This window comes from Brachycentrus maculatus, unplaced genomic scaffold (genome assembly GCF_059751285.1).
Source record: "Brachycentrus maculatus isolate JH-2025_06_01 unplaced genomic scaffold, ASM5975128v1 h1tg000349l, whole genome shotgun sequence".
NCBI lineage: Eukaryota > Metazoa > Arthropoda > Insecta > Trichoptera > Brachycentridae > Brachycentrus > Brachycentrus maculatus.
The window spans coordinates 1,075,901-1,092,346 of record NW_028281098.1 but is presented as its reverse complement, the minus strand read 5'-3'; the positions used below and the strand labels follow the sequence as shown (position 1 = coordinate 1,092,346).

The window sequence follows — 16,446 nt, the reverse complement described above, 5'->3', positions numbered from 1 at the left end:
GTTTACAATATGATCAGGTTCTCTATATCCTATGTGCTCATACCATTTGAATTGCCTTTCCTCTACCTTACAATTGATGCCTGTTACAGCCAGGCTTCCATGAATTTATTATTTTGTCTCTAAGGGACACTCCAGCTGACCATTTAAGATGTAGTTGAATACCTCTGTCTCAATATTAGATTTCAATTTAGAATCGCCTTGTGCACTTGCAATATGTCAGCCTTATATCAAAATGGCCATAAATCTCGACCAGTTATATTTATTACCACTGTGGAGATTTATTTATTCAGCAAAAACGAACAAATATCCATTTTTTTACTACAATAGATAACTGTTATCACCTGACAGTTGAATTGTCGCTTGGATATTTTGTGATATATTATACACGAGATGTAAATAATACCCACTTCTTTTCTTTTTAACTTTTTCATTCACACATGCCAAATGTACTTGAATTATTTTCATGAGTCAAATAAGGTTGAAACTTAGCATGATTACCTTTTACTCCCACACTCATACACATATACATACACACAAACAAGCACACACCCTCACATACATTTACCCATAACATATATCGCTCACTCCTTTCAAGAACGTCATAAATAAAAAAAATCGACAATTTTCACTTGTGCATGTTTTCGGAATGTCCAAAAAATGTACTATATCCCAGTAAAAGAGGCATATTTTTAACTTAATATTTACCCGTTACAGGGCAGAAAGTGTTGTTTTTGCATTTTGAAGAAAACGTTTTGTTAAATTAAAAAATATATATATTTAATATTTTTCAAATGGAGAATAAACCTTCAGGTTTTACCTTAAAAGATCTGTTGCACAGTAAAAAGTTCAGTAAGTGGATTGATATTTATTTTCAATACATTGTGTTATATTTTTAAACTTTAAAAACGTTCTCCTGAAAAATCAAGTTTTTTGATTTATGACGTTCTTAAAAAGGAGTGAGCGATATGTGGAATTATTCAATTGGCTTTTATTATGGTCAAACCAACTTTTTTTTCTATATACAAGCTGTATAATTCCCAAGTAAAAATAAAAATAAATGAGTATTTTGAATACAAGTGGTCAGACCAGGAGTGTGAATAATGGGCATATGTAAGTATTTATGAGGAGATGCATGAATGTCGAAGAGGCGAAGATTATTTGCAAAGACAGATTGGTATGGTGTTCTATTATCTCTGCCTACCCCTGCGGAGAAGCGGCGTGATGGTAAGTTGTTTAATAAGGAAGTGGCCTTTAAGTAGTTGATGTATGCTCTTACTTCACCCAACTAAGGAAATGTTGGGAAATATTGGCATAAGAGCATTGTTAACTTTGTAGTATGTTAATATAACACTCCTTATCATTCATCGTTCACTTAGTGTTATACCGCTTAAAATTAAATTAAAGTGGTAATACACAACGCGAGTGATGAATGATAAGAAGAGTGTTGAATAGAGAACTAATCACTTTCCATAGGCTGCTAATAAAACTATGCTGAGAGGGTTGCGGCCGGTGCGTCGCGGAGTACCTAGCCGGCCTATTGAAGTTGGCTGCCAAGAACAAAAGGTAGACCAGGATTATTACCGTCATTTGCAATTGCTTATCCACAATGACGGGAGCTCAACAAGCTGTTCTTCGGCGTGACCATCGCTCAGAAAGGCGTCCTGTCCAACATCTTGGCCATACTCCAGCCCAAGAAGTCCGAAAAGAAGGCTCAATAATACGGTGGCTTCACTTCCCTTCCTTCAGACTCAGCCGATTACCGACGTTTTTCTTTACAATTTTTTAAATTATCTATCTTCATAATTTTTTATAACATAATCCACATCTGTATAAGCACCCTTGAGGTAGTATTTTTTTTTTTACGAAAATGGCACTGTATACATCAAGGGTGGCCAACCCGCGGCCCGCGGAGCAAATCACACATTTTTTTCCTTTAGTGTACACAAAACCACCAAATGAACATTCTGTCGTGCGTAGTTCTTATCATATCCCATATATGGGAGTATTTCACTATCCTGATAATTCCAAGACCCATAATGGCGTCAAGTAGTAAAGACGTTGGACTAAAGAAGAGAAGAGTAACAAAAGAACTGAGAAGTTTTTGAGACAGATGGACTATAAACTATTTTTTCGTGGAATTTAAAACAAAGCCAACATGCCTGATATGCAATAATTCTGTTTCTATCTTGAAAAAGTATAACATTAAACGGCATTACGAGGCTAAATGTGTATAAATATCTTGTTTGCCTTGAATAATAAAATTAATTTTGTTTTACGGTCCAATAGGAAATTTCATTTCTAAAATCTGGCCCAGCTACTGAAAATGTTGGCCACCCATGGTATACATTATACAAAAATATTTTTTTTATCATACAGTATTTGATGTGTACGTTCATTCAGATCTAACAAAGGAAAAGTTGAAACTTTTTTTCAAAGCAATATTTATTTGCTGTAATAAAATTAAGAATGATGTGTTGAGATGGTTTGGGGCACGTAGAACGAACGAGTGAAGAAAGAACCATTAAACAAATTTATGAGAAATATATAGTTAGAATCAGAGGAAGGTTGAATGATCAAGTATTACAAATACTGTAAAAGTGGTTAGGTAAGGAATCGGAATGATTGGCGGGTATGAGGAGATGCATGGATGTGGAAGAGGCAAGTACTGTTTGTAAAGACGCATCGGTATGGCGTTCTATTTTCTCAGCATACTCTGAAGTGGTATGATGGTTAATTAGTTAGTTAGTTAAAATAAATAAAACGCAAATAAAAATTTAGTTCATTTAATACAAATATCTTGTTTAAGAGATTTTTAGACACAAGTCTATTTCAGTATCTCTTTGGTTCTTCTGATGAATGTGTTTCTTTCGTTGGTACATTTTCTCCATCTGCAGTGTTCTTGTGTGATTTCCCTTCCAATATCGCGACTATTTCTTCGATTGGAATGCCTTTCGTCTCGGGCAGAAAGATGGCAGAGATCAGTATGGTGAAACAGCCTACAGCCGCGAAGCCCCAAAATACAACGTGACTTCCCAGCATTGCAACGGATGAAGAATAAAACTGGGCAACAAGGAATGTGCAGGTCCATAACCAAGACAGGCTGATGCTGGTTGCTAGGCTCCTTACCTGAAAAGTTAAATAAAACAAATTTGTTTTATTTTATTTTTATCAATTTATTATTTTGATTCTTATAAGTTCAAAAGTTTTCAAAGAGGACCAAAAAATCATGGTAGATGCAGAAAAAAAGGAAGAATTCACGCATTCATTGAACCCTATGTGTAACAGGTATCAATAGTAAGGTAGAAGATAGGCAATTGAGATGGTATGGGCACATAGGACGCAGAGAACCTGAACATAATGTGAACCAGACAATCGCCATGGATCTTCGTCGAAAGACATCTAGAGGAAGACTAAAGAGTTCATGGATGCTGCAGAAAGATAACACGATTCGAAGGCATGGCCTAGGTGGCGTTGTCCATGACAGAAAGACCTACAACCTGAGGACGAGGAGAGCTGACTCCAGCATTCTACACAGACGATAAGTTGGGATGAAGCCAGGAAGATTATTTATTAAAGATTTTTTTTTCTTCTTCTTCTTCTGCTTGATGTAGACCATGTGGCCTGTTTTTAGAGGGATTAGTCTCCTGCGATATCGATTCCCAGCTGTCGATCCATCTCTTTGGTGGTCTGTCTGAGAGTAGTCTACCTTGGGGATAGCGGTACAGTGCAATATGGGGAGTCTGGATAGTTGTTGTCTCTACGACATCCTCCATCCCGCATATTTATGTTTTATTTTTATTTATTACACAATGTGAACGATGAATTGTATGAAAGGAGAGTGTTGTATTACAATACCACAAAGTAAACAATGTTTTTAAAATACAAAATATAATGTGTTAATAAATAAGCTCAAAAGTGGTCTTAGTCAACTGGGGAGATCCACACTAAAACGTTACATTTCAATTATAAATGATTTTATTAAGTAATCAAAATTGTTACATTTTGGTGCGATTTAATGCTTTCATATTGGTTTAACACAGGATTGGTCACGTTTTAGTTCAGATTTCGATAAAATACAAAAATAATAACAAATTTGCATTTAAAAGATTATTTTGTGCAATATTGGAAAAGGAAATTTTTGGTGAGGACCTCCACAAGTGTTTTACAGCTAGCACTATTGAATCATTGAATAAAGGCGAGGGTTACCTTGATTACAAATACTTCTGACGGGATGATGAATGGAATGGGACCAATTCCCATTGAGAAGGTGCAGACTGTGGTGGAAAGGGCTATGACGGGTATCCAGCCCAGAGAGCTGACGTCGTAGCCACAATCCTTCACGTAAAAATATGTTCCCAGGCAAATCATCGAGAGAGACACGGAAGAGCAAGAACCGATGAGAAGGATCTAGAAAAAGTTAGGAAGATGTAGTTTAATACAAGGTAGGTTTTTTCTGATGGTAAAATGAGTTATTATAGTCTATGATGGCGCTACAGCGTAGTTGGGTAGACTCATGGGTGGCATCGCGGGATCGATTCTCGCCAATTGCAATATAAAATGAAATAAATGAAAATGAAAAAAGTAAGCAAATATGTACTTTATGAGTTATAAGTTTAAAAGAAGAAAGTAATTAGATCTATGTTTTTTTATAAATAATTTTATATTATTTTTTGACATCTCATCAAAGATGAAGAAGAATATGGAAGTCTGGGAATTTACGGGGCTGACGACCGTCGTAGGCTGGTTAAAGTTATCACTTTACACGTGTAACATTCACCAATTCTACCCATTATTGACAACCACACTACTCAAATTCTTGGAAGTTCTACATATGTATATATGAACCAATTTTGAAACATTATTCTTGGATCACTAGAACCTCACTAGAGACATCTATTGGTGAGATGAAAAGAAGCTTTTTATTTAGCAGAAACTCTTTTATTAGTATGTGAGAATCCGAATCCTGGATTAAAATCACTCATTATAATGTTGTATATAAATAATTTAAGATTTTTTTAAATTGTAACAAACCCAGGCAATTATTGTCTAACATAACAATCTTTGTGGAATGAATTAAACAGTTTTAGAGCTATGAAAAATGAGGGTCTAAATTGAAAATTGAGTGAGCCAAGAAAAATTAGGTTCCCAAACCTTTCTCCCTAGCTTGTCAACAAGAGACGTGGCTACAGCCGATCCAATCAGCTGGAGGATGGCCACTATGATGCTGGAGACAGCAGGAGATAGGGTGCTTCCTGCATCAGCGAAGATGCTGTTGGCGTACGTGAGCACCGCAAAGATGCCCATGAAGCATTGCGCCGTCATCAGGAATGTGACCAATGCAAAGCCCTTCAAGGAAGATCGGGAAGTAACTGAAATAAACCATTTTTGACATCTCAAGATAGTTGAAGAAGAATATGGAAATTTAAAGGTGTCACGACCTAATATGAAACATGTATCATTCTTTCCTTTTTATGGAAGAATATGGAAGTCTGGGCATCCCAGGGCTATGACCGAAAGCTATATTTATGCTTCAATTGAAACACTTTGATCAAGTTTCTCATTCAGTACCATCTTTGGTTTATTTACAACATTTTGAGTGTGTCCAAATACTTGTTCACAAAATCTGGATTATCTCCAATTACAGAAGTTATTTTCAAATAACTTATTTTTAAATAAAATATTTTTTTCTGATATAAATAACTCCTTAGCGGAGCTAGACCCAGAATTTATGAACAAAACTTGAGATACACTGTTAAATATATATTGTAAAATATACTCGGCTGTCCAATCTTAAAACACAGTAGGGGACATTTTTTTGTAGTACGTTTTTTTTTGCATTTTTGAACTTAGTAGAGTTTACTTAGTCTATAAATGCAAAAAAAAGCACTACAAAAAAATTCCCTTACTGTGTTTTGAGTTTGAACAGCCGTACTGTTTTCTCTACAATAAAAAAAAAACATTAATTGTTACAAACTGTGGTGTAGGTAACTTACAGAGAAATTTCCATGAAGACATTTCTTCACCGTCTGTAATGAAAAAAACAGTTTCATGTAGTTGTTTATACTTAATTATTTATTTTTATCTGATCATCTTTATTTCAAGCCTTGAGATGATGTGTGCAAACCTCTAACCTCTAAGGTCCATAAAGTACAGTGGAACCTCTCATAACGAGCATTATTCATTTCAAAATTTCATTCGTTAATTGAAACATTCGTTAAAAATTCGTTAATTGAAACATTTTTTGTTTTAACTGGGCGGCTAAGTCCCGGCTCATAGGTTAATGTCGTGAAAAAGGTCCTTTTCCAAATGGGGAGAGATTTTGGAGTTTATCAACACTCACTATCCTAGCTCAGCTGAGGCCAACAGGATCAACCATCTCTACAATGACATCCTTGCCGGTTATTTCCGGCAGGTGTTTGAACAAGGGACAGAAACAGACAACGCTGGAAAGGCTTTTCAAGAAACCAACAGCCATGAAGCAAAGGATGGAACAAAATGATATTTGACCCTGCAAGCCTCAGTAGACTCTCCTAAACCTGAGTATCTGTTTTAATTTACAATACCATATTATATGCTACAGAACGATTTTTTTAACACGTATTATTATGGGCAAACGCTTTTCACATAACGAACTAGCTACTGGAACGAATTAAGTACGTTATGCGAGGCATTACTATACTGGTATTTAAAAAAAATCCTTTAGTACTTGTACCTTGCTTATATGTATAATTAAATTTACAAATAAGCGATTTTTACATATTAACTACAAAGTTTTTTCAAAGATATATTTTATGGAAAATTAAAAAAAACGTAAAGCAGTGCAAATGCTGAAATCAGCCGCTCTACTCTATCATACTTTTACTCCATATATTCTCATACAAGGTAAAATAAACGTATGTAAAAGAGACAAGTCAAAAACATATAAATTACATATAACAGAAAAACAAAACATGTAAATTAAAACAGAAAATTGCATTTCAACTGCACTAAGCTAACATTCATTGGCTCCGGGTAAATAAATAAAGTATACAAGTAAATACAGGTAGCGAAATTATAACATATGTTCTGCAGTGTTGCACGATAAAAAAAACTGAATGGTATTTTAATGATTATATGAAAATATTTTAAATAGTATGTTGAAGGTTTAAATGTTATTTGACATACCAAGTTTTGGATTTTCTGTTTTGGATTGATTTATCAAAGCATCTATTTCCTTTTTTATTAAATGATTGTCAGCGGGCAGACTCCGGAGCCAAGCTAGAGCCTTTGTTGCTTCCTGCAAGATAATAAAAATAGGCATTGGGTGGACATATTTGTTCACAAAATCTGGATTATCTCCAATTACAGGAGTTATTTTCACATTATTTTTTGACATCTCCTCAAAGATGAAGAAGAATATGGAAGTCTGGGGGTCTACAGTCTGGGCTGACGACCGTATTAGGCTGGTTTAAGTGATCACTTTACACACGTGTAATTCAATTACAATAACACCAATTCTACCCATTGTTGACAACCACACTATTCAAATTCTCGGAAGTTCTATATATATGAACCGATTTCGAAGCGTTGTTCTTGAATCATTAGAACTTCACTATAGACATATATTGGTGAGATGAAAAGAAGCTTTTTATTGAGCTGAAAAGAAGCTTTTTATTGAAACTGGGTAGAATTGGTGAACGTTACACGTGTGTAAAGGATCGCTTAAACCAGCCTATGATGGTCGTCAGCCCCGCAAATTCCCAGACTTCCATATTTTTCTTCATCTTTGATGAGATGTCAAAAAATAATATGATACTATGTATTATTCGTATAGAGCCAAGGTTTTGAATAAAGCACCTTGTGCTAAAACATTTCGTGAGTTTAGGAAACGACATTGCCAGAATTTCCCCATATAGAGATCAGTTCTCCATTTTTCTCTCCCAGATTCCAACTACTCTACACCCTGAGATCGATTGACGATGTTATATTTCTTCTCGATCAATATCATCATCATCATAGGTAGGCGCCGTAGTGTAGTTGGGTGATTACATTGGGCGAAAAAGAGGTGTTCTAGTGGCTTCAATACCTTTTATGGTAAGAATTACCTCAATCTCAATAATAACGTTAAGTGAACATATGTAGAACCAGAATAGTAGATATCATGGATCGTGTAGCAAAGACTAGTGGCAACGTTTGACTGCGAAACTGGCATCGCGGGTTCGATTCCCGCTAATTGCAAAATGAATTCAAGAAAGGTTTATTTTCAATTGGTCTGGGTGCTTGTGATGTATCTTTCACATTTACCTTCCCTATCCTTACTATCTTGCCTGCAGACAAGCCTCTTAAAGTAGGGGATGTGCGGATTATACTTTAAAAAAATTAAATCAACTAATACCTGAATTTTGTTTGTTTTGACCAGATATGACGGTGTTTCTGGCATGCGAGTCATCAAAACGAAGAACAAAATTGGTATTGCCAACAAAATGGCAATGACAATGAAGTAATTGACGTAAGCTCCAAGTGTATAGATGAATACAATTCCTATGTTGAAGGCAAAGGTCACAAAGCTTCCGCATATTCCCCGGATCTCCAGACTTGCCACCTCTCCAGAATATATTGGCGTCACGAGCAGTACGCCGGAAGCGCCCATCCCGACAATGAATCTGGCACAAATCATCGCCGTCGGAGTTGGCCATAGCATTTTCACACTCCAGCATACCTGAAAAAACAAACAAGTGTGTTTGATAAGCAATGATTTAATTATTAAAATTAAACACACATTAAAGTTGATAAATGTACAATAATATCACAGAATTTGAATCGAATGAGTGAAGAAAGGCGAATACTTAGGGAAGCATCTTGAACATGAATACCGAGAACGTGTTTTGTTTTGTCAGTTGAGTTTGAGAGAAAATTGCATGTATTGGAGTTCCGTTTTTTTTATTGATTCATTGGGTTTGTTAATACATTATGATAAATATAACCTCTGTAATTGTTTCGATGTTTCTTGTTCTTCTTCTTCTTTAGCCTTCTGTTCTCCACTGTTGGATATAGGTCTCTTCAGTGTTCTTTCATTTTTATGGTATGTTGCTGCTTGCAGCCAGTTTCTACCCCCCACAGCGGCTATGTCATCGGACCATCTTTCTTGAGGTCTTCCAACGCCTCTTTTTTTCTCCCATGGTCTTTATCTTAAAATTTTAGGAGTCCATCTTGTGAGGTCTTGTCTTGTAACATGTCTCGCCCAATTTATTGCTTATTATGTACAAGGTCAATTAGATCAATTGGCGGACTTTGGTTTATTTTAACTTATTTTTTTTTGTTTATTTTAAATTTTATCTGTGTTGGGAATAGGAGGGATAATCTAGTGTGGGCCAATCAGGAACTTCTCAGCATTTGATCATTGCTAGGAGGAAACCACGTTGCACTCCTCAGGAGAAGCCGGGCTGCTGTTTGTCATCAACAGGCCTTCTGTTCCACTAGAAGAGGGTTTGGCATTTTGTGTCCTAACTTAGTTTATGGTACCAATGTTCTTTACAGTCTTGCCAATTGCCACTAGAGTCTTTGCTACACGATCCATGTTATCCACTATTCTGGTTCTATGTTTCCTTAATGTTATTATTGAGGTTGAAGTAATTCTTACCATGAAAGGTATTGAAGCCACTAGAACACCTCTTTTTCGCCCAATGTAATCAGCGAGCCAACCAAATAATGGTGTTCCTAAGATGGCACCAATGCAAAAGGACGACGCGATGAAAGATGCCTCTGAAACTGTTAAAGGTGCTCCCAAAGGTGAATCTTCTCCTGTTAAAATGGGCAGAGATGGCGCTACCCATCCTAGTGCACAGCCCTCGCAGAAGATCAATAAGTTTACTGAAAGAAAGATATAGGACATTGAGGTTCAATGATGTACTGATTGATAATTATTTACTTTTATTTTCAGTATAATAATAATAATAATAAAACCCTTATCCGCACCCCAATGGTGCAAAGGGCACTGCGTCATATAAACGCAGTGTTATCTTGATCGTTTACACATGAAGGAAAGGTGATCAGCCCTCCGCTTCAGGTACCAGTCCAGGGTAATATTGAATAAATATGACAGTGAAAAAATCACTTATATTTATTTTACCCCCCTTGGGAATCGAACCCGGGACTTCCAGAACGGCAGCCGAGCGTGCTGACCATTACACTACGGAGGCGGACAATTCAGTATAAATTTTATTTATTATTACCGACACTGGATTATTCACCCTACGGATGATATGTCAATTTGAAAGAAATAAAAAGCTTATTTTCATCTCACCAATAGATGTCTCTATTATTCTAGTGATTCAAGAACAATGTTTCAAAATTGGTTAATATATATAGAGCTTCCAAGAATTTGAGTAGTGTGGTTGTCAATAATGGGTAGAATTGGTGAATGTTATACGTGTGTAAAGTGATCACTTAAAATAGCCTACGACGTTCGTCAGCCCCGTAAATGCCCAGACTTCCATATTCTTCTTCATCTTTGATGAGATTGTCAAAAAATAATATAAAGAAATAAGTTTTTAAAAATTCTTCAACAATTCCTCAACTGATGGCGCTGCAATCAGTTTCACAAGTATCGAAAAAAACCTTACCGGAAGGATCTAAGACCATTGAATACATACAAGTTTTAAGAATTATTGCAATATGGATGTTAAATAATGGGCAGAATGGTGAACGTTAAACGTTTATAAAGTGATCGCTTAAACCGGCCCATGACAGTCGTTAGCCCCGTAAATGCCCAGACATCCATGTTTTTCTTCATTTATGTTGAGATGTCAACAAATAATATGAAAAAATAACGTTTTGAATATTGAAAGCATCGTGGATCATATTGATATATTATTTTGAGAAATAAAAATACTGTTTTTTGATCCACTCGCATTTTTATTAACCAACTAGTTTCGGCAACAACCTGTTGCCCTCTTCAGGGTTTAATCATTTCAGGGTTTAGTCATAAATTAAACCCTGAAGAGGGCAACTGGTTGTTGCCGAAACTAGTTGGTTAATAAAATGTGAGTGGATCAAAAAACAAAGTCTTTTTATTTCTTAAAATAATATATAAAAAAATAACTCCTATGATTGGAGATAATCCAGATTTATGAAAAAGTTTTTGGACACACTCAAAATGTTGTAAAATAAAGAGCGCTTTCTTATGAAACTTCCTTTTTTTCTCTCACATACTTACCCGAACGATTCCCTTATCAGAACGACCAACCGCACGACTTAAATTCGAATTATCCAGTTGGCACTGTATTTAAAACGTCCGTTCCATCAGTCCTTACTTAAAACAGTCACAAAGTAGGTACTTACTTGTCAAAATAGCTATAAATTGATTTCTTACACCGCCTTTAGCGTCGTCAGGTTGACAAGTGTCCGTCATCTTGTTTAAATCACAAAAACGAAAATGTAAGAAATATCACTTCAAAAACTTGTATTTAAGTACACATTTGAAGCAAAGAATATCTTACGTGCTTTTTGTTAGATAACACAGAAGAATTACACAAAAGTTCTTTTAAATTTCGTATTAATTTTGATTATATTGTATATTAAATACACACTAAAGGATTTAGAAGTTAAAAGAAGTAAATAATTTAACTAAATTAATAACTATTTCCACTTTTAACGCAGTAATTTTAATGTGGTATTCACTACTGGCTAAATTAACTTAAGACAAATATTGTAATAAAATTCGCTATAAGAGACTGTGTGAGATTATTTTGCCCGCGATATTTACTCAGTCATATATGCTCAATACATGATCAGCACCGGGTAATTCCGTGAATCACAAATGGAAAAAAAAATCAAAAGAAAACAATTCTTTTTTATCAATATTTTATCAGTTTGCGGGGAGTATTGTCGTGAAGTTCTTATTCAATACCAATGAGTATGATGAGATGCCTGAATGTATGAAGAATGAAAAAAGTCTGAAAAAAATATAAAAATAAATGTTTTGTTTACTGTAAGAAGACGTAAATATATATAGGATGTAAATTAAGTGTAAATAATAGTTTGTATAAAATAAAATATAAGGTAACCGAAGAAATAAAAAATACCAATATTTATAAATATAACTAGATAACTAACTAACCATCACGCCGCCTCTCGCAGGGATAGGCAGAGAGAATAGAACGACACACCACTCTGTCCTTGCAAACATTCTTCGCCTCTTCAACGTTCATGTATCTCTTCATACATACCCGCCGAATGTTTCAACTCCTAATATGACCACTTTCAAGTATTTGGCATACTTGATCGTTCCAAGTTTTTCTCGGTCTTCCTCTGTTCCTTTTTCCAATTACATTCGCCTCATAAATTTGTTTTACCGTTCTTTCCTCACTCATTCGTTCTTCATGTCCAAACCATCTCAACACACCTTTCTTAATTTTATCGATAATGTTTTTTTCAGTTTTGCATTCCTTCCTTATTTCACTATTCGAGCATCTATCATACATTGTTTTGTCAATATTCATATTATATTTTGACATCTCAACATAGATAAAGAAGAATATGGAAGTCTGGACATTTACGAAGCTTACGACCGTCATAGGCTGGTTACACACGTGCAACATTCTCCAATTCTTGGATTTTTTTATTTATTTAATCTACATTGGGAACTAGTGTGGGCTAATCAGGAATGTGTCAACATTTGCTCATTGCAAAGTGGAGGCCTATGACGAGTTGTAAGAAAACTTGATCTCGGATCGTAAGAGAAAAACGAGAGAAAGAGGGAATTCCTAAACCCAAACTAACCAGAGTGACAAATTTCATCCATTCTGATTCAGATTGACACATTGACACACATAGTTTAATAACAAGTTGACGATCTCTGTTATCACTTTTAAGTGATATTTAAATCACCGTCTATTAAATATTTAAGAATGCCTTATCTTCAGTAGCACCTCAGAGTAATTTATGTAATGTATACATAAACTGTTGAATGTATTATTTTTTATTTGAGAATATTTTATTTTATTTCTTAAATATATATATATATATATATATAAATATATATATATTTATATATATATATATAAATATATATATATTTATATATATATATATATATATATATATATATATATATATATATATATATATATATATATATATATATATATATATATATATATATATATATATATATATATATATATATATATATATATATATATATATATATATATATATATATATATATATATATTATTTTGGTAATATTTTCCTTCGTAAATTGGGTGTAAATAATATGTAAAGTGGGTGTATAATAATAAAATAAACAATGTGTTGCTTTGTAATTAAAGTTTATAATTAAAGTTTATTCTTAATTTATCTTTATAATATTTTTCTATCTATCTATCTGATTCTGACAGTTAACAATGTTATATTTTTTCTATCTGATGTCTTTTGTTTTATTCAGTGCGACGCATGCGACATCTGGTGGTAGAACTGTTTTATGTAGGTACTATATGTAAGTACTTAATAAAATGTATAGGTAGGTACCCAGTTATTTTATTACATATATACGTTCATATATGCTTTTTTTTCCTGGCTCCATCCCAACTCATCGTCTTTGTAGACTAGTAGCGTCAGCTCTCCTCGTCTTCAGGTTATATGTCCTTCTATCATGGACAACGTTACCTACGTCATGACTTAGAATCGTGTTATCTTTCTGCAGCATCCATGAATTCTCTAGTCTTCCTCTAGAAGTCTTTCGACGAAGATTCGTGGCGATTGTCTGGTTCATAATATGATCAGATCGTCCTATGTGCAAATACCATCTCAATTGTCTTTACTCTACCTTACTATTGATACCTATTACACATAGGGTTCAATTAATGCGTGATTTCTTTATTTTGTCTATAAGGGATCATTATTCAGCCGCGTGTGTGCCGCGGCACACTGGTGTACCATGGTGATTAGTTGGTGTGTCGCACATTTTGCATTAAACATAATATGTTAAATATGTTAGCATGGTAAATATGTTAATATGATAAATATGCATCTAAAATTTCTTAATTTGGTGGGTCTATCTTGGATGGAAAAAGTTTGCGGAACACTGCTTCTGACGACCATTACACATCAGCATTTCAGCAATACGTACACACACACACACACACACACACACATATATATACATATATATATATATATATATATATATATATATATATATATATATATATATATATATATATATATATATATATATATATATATATATATATATATATACACATATCAGGCCAACACCCTTCCTTGTATGCTACTTTCATCGAGTTATCTGTAATTGATAGAGGTCAATGCATCTCTGTAGTTTTAATGCGTCATAAGATGTCATCAATTCGCACACCAGAAATGATATTAAGGTACAGCAAAGTTTGCGCAAACACAGACGCTAACATAATAATACAATCTTTTTAAGTCTTTTTTATTTATATTTGATTGAGGTCATGATAAAAACTAACTAACCATAAGGCCGCTTCTTTGTAGTGGTAGGCAGGGATGATAGAACGCAACGCCATGCTGTCTATGTAAACAATCTTCGCCTCTATCACATTCACGCATCGCCGACACGATTTCTGTAGCACCATTTGCTAAGAAAAGGGATTGGTTTTAGTTTTGTTAAATAAGTTGGTGGACCAATTGCCGCCATTGGCTAAAAAAACTTTATTTTTTAACAAAACGCGGTTTGCATATGGACTACTTAATGGAAAATGGATCGATATTACGATAAAGTGATTGACTAATCAATTAATGCAATTGCATATTTGATTCTATTTGATCTATGGATGGCAGAAATTTACTACTAACTGTGAATATATCGCTCACTCCTTTCAGGAACGTCATAAATAAAAAATCGACAATTTTCAGTTGTGCATGTTTTCGGAATGCCCAGAAAATGTACTATATCCCAGCAAAAGAGGCATATTTTAAACTTAATATTTACCCGCTACAGGGCAGAAAGTGTTGTTTTTGCATTTTGAAGAAAAGGTATTGTTTAATTATATTTTTAAATAAACTAAATATTTTTCAAATGGAGAAAAAACCTTCAGGTTTTACCTAAAAAGATCTGTTGCACAGTAAATAGTTCAGTAAGTGGCTTGATATTTATTTTTATACATTGTATTATATAGATTTATATTATCCACTGACATTCGCGATGGAATTGCATTTTAATATATTATTAGATTAGAACCAATATTTTTAGCTTTTCCACTTTATTTTTATTTGACCAGCGACCGGGTTTCGTCGTTACCGACATCATCAGACTGGTGATGATGTCGGTAACGACCGTCTGATGTCTAACGCCTAACACCAGTCTGATGTCTAACACCAGTCTGATGATGTCGGTAACGACGAAACCCGGTCGCTGGTCAAATAAAAATAAAGTGGAAAAGCTAAAAATATTGGTTTTAATCTAATAATATGTTGTATTATATTTTTAAGCTTTAAAATCGTTCTCCTGAAAAATCAAGATTTTTGATTTATGACGTTCTTGAAAGGAGTGAGCGATATGCTAATATGACATGATTTGATTGATATCGTTTGATGTATTGCGAACCGTTTGGTTCGACATGTACTTTTCCTTTATGAATTCTAAACAAATGCAAAAGTCATCCGATTTCGCGAGTTTTCCAACATGTTCCAACACTTATAAATGGAAAAACATGTTTACTTTTTGTCAGATTGACAACATTTCAAAAATATTCGATGTTTACAAACGTATCGACTTTTTATATATATTAAAACACTTAATAATGTACAAAATAATAAATCAACTTTAAATTATAAATAAAACACTTTTTACGACTTGAGTATTATATTTGTGTCGGGTTGTGGTCCCGTGGTTAGTGTCGCGGACTCTTAAGTCAGAGTTTCTCGACTCGAACCCTCTCTACCACTATTTGACACCTTTTTCTAATAATGAGCCGCTTAGGCTCACAGAAATAGTAAAAAAGTCAAATATTTGTGTAAATAATAAAAACACAAATATTTCGCTTTATTAAAATATTATTAATTATATATTTATAAATATATAACGTGGTAATATTTTTCTTTATAAATTGGGTGTAAATAATATGTAAAGTGGGTGTATAATAATAAAATAAACAATGTGTTGCTTTGTAATTAAAGAAACGACAATAAAAGTTTATTCTCAATTAATCTTTACAATAATTTTTATATCTATCTGATTCTGACAGTTAATAATATTATATTTTTTCTATCGGATCTCTTTTGTTTAATTCTGTGCGACGCATGCGACATCTGGTGGTAGAACTGTTTTATGTAGGTACTATTTGTAAGTACTTAATAAAATGTATAGGTAGGTACCTAGTTATTTTATTACATATATTTACGACTAGTTCCGGAAGCTACATATGCTTCCATCTACGGGTTTGAATATAAACTGTAACTGGTCAAAACAATAAAATACTC

At 33.9% G+C, this 16,446-nt stretch overlaps 1 protein-coding gene across 1 annotated transcript; it reads right to left on the bottom strand.

The window, feature by feature from the left end:
* Window positions 1–2,769: 2,769 nt before the first annotated feature.
* LOC148303777 (facilitated trehalose transporter Tret1-like) lies at window positions 2,770–11,681 on the bottom strand. Its single transcript, XM_088269443.1, has 8 exons — window positions 11,320–11,681; window positions 9,620–9,849; window positions 8,375–8,698; window positions 7,165–7,276; window positions 5,994–6,026; window positions 5,152–5,369; window positions 4,207–4,407; window positions 2,770–3,126 (listed from the first exon to the last, which is right to left on the bottom strand). Exons 1-8 carry the CDS (start codon window positions 11,387–11,389, stop codon window positions 2,830–2,832), a joined length of 1,485 nt encoding a protein of 494 aa, XP_088125569.1. The 5' UTR covers window positions 11,390–11,681; the 3' UTR covers window positions 2,770–2,829.
* Window positions 11,682–16,446: the final 4,765 nt, after the last annotated feature.